The sequence below is a fragment of the Sinocyclocheilus anshuiensis genome, unplaced genomic scaffold (assembly GCF_001515605.1).
Source record: "Sinocyclocheilus anshuiensis isolate Anshui unplaced genomic scaffold, SAMN03320099.WGS_v1.1 scaffold701, whole genome shotgun sequence".
Classification (NCBI taxonomy): Eukaryota; Metazoa; Chordata; class Actinopteri; order Cypriniformes; family Cyprinidae; genus Sinocyclocheilus; species Sinocyclocheilus anshuiensis.
Window position 1 is genome coordinate 845,115 of NW_015539895.1, and position 4,885 is coordinate 849,999.

At 35.3% G+C, this 4,885-nt stretch overlaps 2 protein-coding genes across 3 annotated transcripts in view; one reads left to right on the forward strand and one right to left on the reverse strand.

Annotated features, from left to right (window-relative positions):
- The window catches only part of LOC107685927 (methyltransferase-like protein 22), an 11,786-nt gene extending 10,529 nt beyond the window's left edge, over positions 1-1,257 (reverse strand). Inside the window, exons 1-2 of one of the 2 annotated variants that reach the window (XM_016482687.1) lie at positions 1,077-1,257; positions 316-458 (exon numbers count right to left, since the gene is read on the reverse strand). In XM_016482687.1, coding sequence (XP_016338173.1) covers positions 316-421 — 106 coding nt within the window. In that variant the 5' untranslated portion in view covers positions 422-458; positions 1,077-1,257. Of the gene's footprint in view, positions 1-315; positions 459-1,028 lie in introns of both variants that reach the window. The other variant, XM_016482686.1, reaches the window with a different exon arrangement.
- An 804-nt stretch (positions 1,258-2,061) lies between these two features.
- LOC107685939 (transmembrane protein 114-like) overlaps positions 2,062-4,885 on the forward strand; it is a 13,137-nt gene continuing 10,313 nt past the window's right edge. Inside the window, exons 1-2 of the mRNA XM_016482706.1 lie at positions 2,062-2,344; positions 2,440-2,517. Of these exons, the coding sequence (XP_016338192.1) occupies positions 2,167-2,344; positions 2,440-2,517 (256 nt within the window). The 5' untranslated portion in view covers positions 2,062-2,166. The remainder of the gene's footprint in view (positions 2,345-2,439; positions 2,518-4,885) is intronic.

Here is a 4,885-nt window from a genome sequence, read left to right on the forward strand (position 1 = left end):
CATCATTACTCCAGTCTTCAGTGCCACATGATCCTTCAAATAGTATTCTAATATGCCGATTTGCTGCTCAAAAAACATTTCTTCTTATTATCAATACTGACAACAGTTGCTTAATTTTTTTTTTGTGGATACCATATATTTTTTGATTTTATGATTAGAAAGTTCAAAAGGTCAGCATTTATTTGAAATAGAGTTTTTTAGTAACAATGTAAAATGTAATGCATCCTTGCTTAATGAAAACCCCTGCAGTAAGTAGTTAGTATTTATTCCAAACACAAGCAATAAGATGCACAGGTGTCTGCCCGCTCTCCTTACCTGGCTGTCCTACGCTGTTAAGTCTCTTCATGAGATGGCAAGCATTTGGTAACAGCAGATGCACATCAGATAGAACAGTGTCACTTCTAAATGTGATCTGGTCCATGGCCAAGGCTGCATGTCACTCTATCATGGACACAGCTCTGGGGAATAGAGCAATTTCATTAATATAGCTCATCAGCCTTCTTAAATGCAGTAAAATGTCCACACAAACTTAGAGAAATTATGATAAATTTGGCATTTTACACGGATTGGGAAACTATTTTAAGACAGAACAAGTCGTCTGATGAAAGTTTAAGACAACCTGAACTGAGCGTTTGTCTTTTGTTTGGGCTCGACTGAAAGCTATTGTAATCTTGTCTAAGAAATATATTGAAGTGGGGCGTGACCATTAGACTCTGACTAGTGATCTACTGCACTCAAGTCTCAAACGCCACTTTCTTTCTGATCGTTCCCTATAAACTTTCTCGCAGCTAAACAGAAAGAGTACGAAATTTCACGTAAGGAAATAACTGATTGCGTACCGTACAATTAGGTAAAGCAAGCATCTATTCTAAATGACTGATTACTTGAAGTCTGCGCAAGGCTGTGCCTCCTAGGGAGTGGACTACGTTAAGCCCTTAAACCAGGTAGTCCGCTCACTTGGAGTCAGAAAGTACAGTACTCTCTAGGTAAACAGCTCACTAGATTCTGACACACGTTAGGCTTCATACCTCGTAGTCTTCTAATCAGCTCTGGTGCAAAGAGCTGTCAATATTTACCGAGTAGTTGACGAGGAGGAGTTTACATAATGTTTGTAGTGTAGTCAAGTGCATTAAATCACACTAAAATATGAGCGTAACGATACGATGAGATAGCTTAAATAAATGTTATACTGCAGTTTACGAGAGATTACACTTGCACGAGTGTTACATTAAAAGCAGTCCGTGTGTGAAAGAACGCTCTAAAATAGTTCCAAAGTAGAACGCGCTTGACACACACACACACGCACACGCACACGCACACACACACGCACACACACAATTCATGTACATTTTTTTATTAATATTAAGCGAAATAAAACAAAAATATTTTATTTTGTTATCAAATATTTTGACTGTTTATTTTTATGCTATTTATTATTATTAGTGATTATATTGATATACTGTAATAATCATGATTATAATAACGCCATCATTATTATTTTATTTAGCAAATGTATAAACAAAACAATGTATATTATTATCAAATATTGTTGAGAATCTATTAGTTGTTTATTACATTCATTTATATTATTATTATTATGGATATAATATCTGCTTTACTGCTATAAATTATTATTATTATTATTGATATTTTGTCAATAGTGAACACTTAGTTTTCTGATTTTTGATCGTACAGGAACAGAAACTTGCCTTGTCACGACTGGAGGCGTGAGCTGAAAGACTTTACAATCAAATTAATTTAGAGGTCCCTTTGATAATCATCTGATACAAACAAACAAAGGTCTGCATACTAATGAGAGAGGGGGAATGATAGCATATGTAGTAATTACGACTATAACTAATCATGTTTTGTCATTTTTAATCACCTATGGCATTTATCTTATCTGTGCCACAGTTCAAAGTTAACCAGAGAGAGAGAGAGAGAGAGAGAGAGAGAGAGAGAGAGAGAGAGAGAGAGAGAGAGAGAGAGTGGGCCATACTGCCCTCTTTTGGTAAAATCGCCCAACACTAGCTGTTAATAGATAAACAGCAAAGCATCCGGCGAGGGGCTTCCAGAAAGACAGCGCTGAGGGAAAGAAGAACAGTTAAAGCACTATAGAAGGAGGACGTTCTCTTCAAACACTATAGAAAGCCGCATTCAGACAAAATGAAAATCACTTTCACAGGTTTGGCCAGTTTTGTGGCCACCTTTGGTGTCCTCAGCTTTGTAAGTCTCGTTCTGGCAATTGGAACTGATTTTTGGTACATCATTGACACTTCTAAGAAAGAAAACAGCTCATCTGAGTCTCTGAGCTCACATTCTGGACTGTGGAGGACTTGTAACTGTAAGTCACATTGCATGTTTGTGTTTGACATTCTGCTTGTGATTTTAATGCATGAGGTTATCATGTGGATGGATGAAGTTATTCTCTCTTTACAGTTCATAACCAGTGCTGGCCATTTATGAATCCTTTTGGAGCAGGAAGAAACTTATCAGAATCACAAAGGCAGATACTAAGTAAGATCTGTGTGTCATATCATCCTCGTATCATCCTCATATATCATCATTTTGAATTTGTTATATAAGCTTCACTCAGCAGACAAAACCAAATCCTTAAAAAATTATCTTTTATGTTTCTTGTTTTAAATATGCAATCCAAGGGATGTAAACACTTGTTGAGGAAGTATTTGATCTAGTTAAAACTCCTTGGTCCGGCTTTATACTGCTGCAGTATACTGTATATGCTCAGTGTTTTATATATGCATTTTTTAAAAATGTTTAAATGTTCAAGGTTTTGATAAAGTATATCTGACATAAAATAAAGAATAGATTTCGTTAGAATAATCGTTCTGTAAAATAATAATAAAACATGCCCAAACTATATATTTAGCAGAAAGCATATTGAATAATATATATATATATTTTTTAGATATAAATTCACAAATTTTCAGGTTCTTGTTCCTAATTGCTTTCAGTTTTTTAACATGAAGTATTGTCATTCAAGACCATGTAGTTTCTATGATGTATCTCAGTTGAACAAACAGAAAATCTTTCATTTACGACTGGCAGAGGAGGGAAACTTGACACATCAACAGGAAGCCACACAGCTTATTACCTGTTTGCACTACAGAAACGGGTGCAAAATCACAACATACAGATAAGATATTTTGACAATCTGACAACTAATAAAGTAACAGAAAAGGAATGACAATATTAAAAGGGATCCCTCAATATTTTAGTTTTTTTGATTGTTTGTTTTGTTTTTCCCCACTGGCATCCAAAGTTTTTAAATAAAATTTGACATCAAAAGTTTAACAAGTAATTTTGAATACATCTAACTGCACACGGGCTGCAAAATTCAGAATAGGAACTATTAGTGTGTATGTTGGCATCCTACAGATAGAGGCACAGAAATATCTGAAAATATGTGTTTTAAGGCTATTTTCACCTGAATGGCATCATGTACATTTCCTATATAAGAAACTGAACATAATGCCTTCAAAATGCCCTATTATCTTTGAATTGTCATGGAAACACTCTTCAATCAGAGGGCAGAAACAGCTTTGGTAGAAACACAGCTGCAAAAAGTGTGCCATGGTGAACAATGGCACGTGTTTCTCTGCTAATATTGTGAGCCCACCTGCCAGCAGACCCCACAACATTATTTTCCTTTGTTTAGCTTTTTCTTTCTTTCTTTTTTCGTAATCTCAACATGGCTGTTGGCTATATACAACATCACTCCAAATTTCAAGTCTTTTTATTGCCAAACAATCACCAGTAATAATTTCTTTTGTTTTAAAATGAACCAATAAATGTAGAATTGTAATTGCTGCTCGCAAAATGTGTTAATAATTTATAGTTTTGATGATTGTAGAAAAGCCATTGAGAAAAGCAAAAGGAAATTGAGATACAAAAAAGTCTTCTTATCCATTCCGTACATCATACACTATCAAATAATATTCCTGTCTGAGACATTCAAGTCACTTGTGTAGGTCTAATGAGATTTTAAAATTCACATGCTCATTGTCCACTCCTGAAGCACTATCTATACCTGTCACAAGAGACTGTAATGAGGTTGTAAAACCAAGATTATCTAAGATTCAAGACCTCTAAACTGTCTCAATTGGATTTAGTTTCTGTTCTGCTTTTGAACAATAGACTCAATAAGTCTGGGTTGCCAGGATGTTGCTTTGATTAGATGGTAGTCGCTGCACAAAGCGGCACAAAACTAAATTCCCCCCTAAAGGTAGTTCAATATATCTTTCCCTGCATCTACGCTGGATTGTTCGCCTAAAGATAATCCAGTAAAAGAAATACCTTATGTGTTGAACATCATCATGGACACCTGTTTTTGAAATGTTTATGGCTGCTCCAAAAATAGTGCAGAATAATGTTGGAAATACAGTGAAAGGGGATTGAAATGCGCCTGTCCAATTCAATCACCTTACGGATGGACATATTGTGGTTGTTCCAGAATGAAAATAATAGCTGGCTTGATTATAATATGACAGTGTGATCTTTGACTTGATCGTGAATGACAGCCTGTCACTGTCTGTACTGTCTTTTTGCAGAAAATGCCCAAACATGTCAATATGGAGGACAACAATTTGAATTGGGCTTTGCATTAACGTAAGAAGAAGACTATCCTCAGACTCAATCAACATGTTTCACTAAATTGAAAAAAAAAAACAGTCTAAATGTCTGTCTTTCTGTATCAGGGCATTTAAATGTGTACATCATATTACAACAATAACAGGATTTGGTCTTTCTTGTCTCCTTCACATCCCATCATTACTAACAGCCTTTTGTGGTCCATAGTGAAGCCATTAAAGGGGTCATATGATGCTTTTTTAAAGATCATTATTTTGTGTATTTGGTATAACAA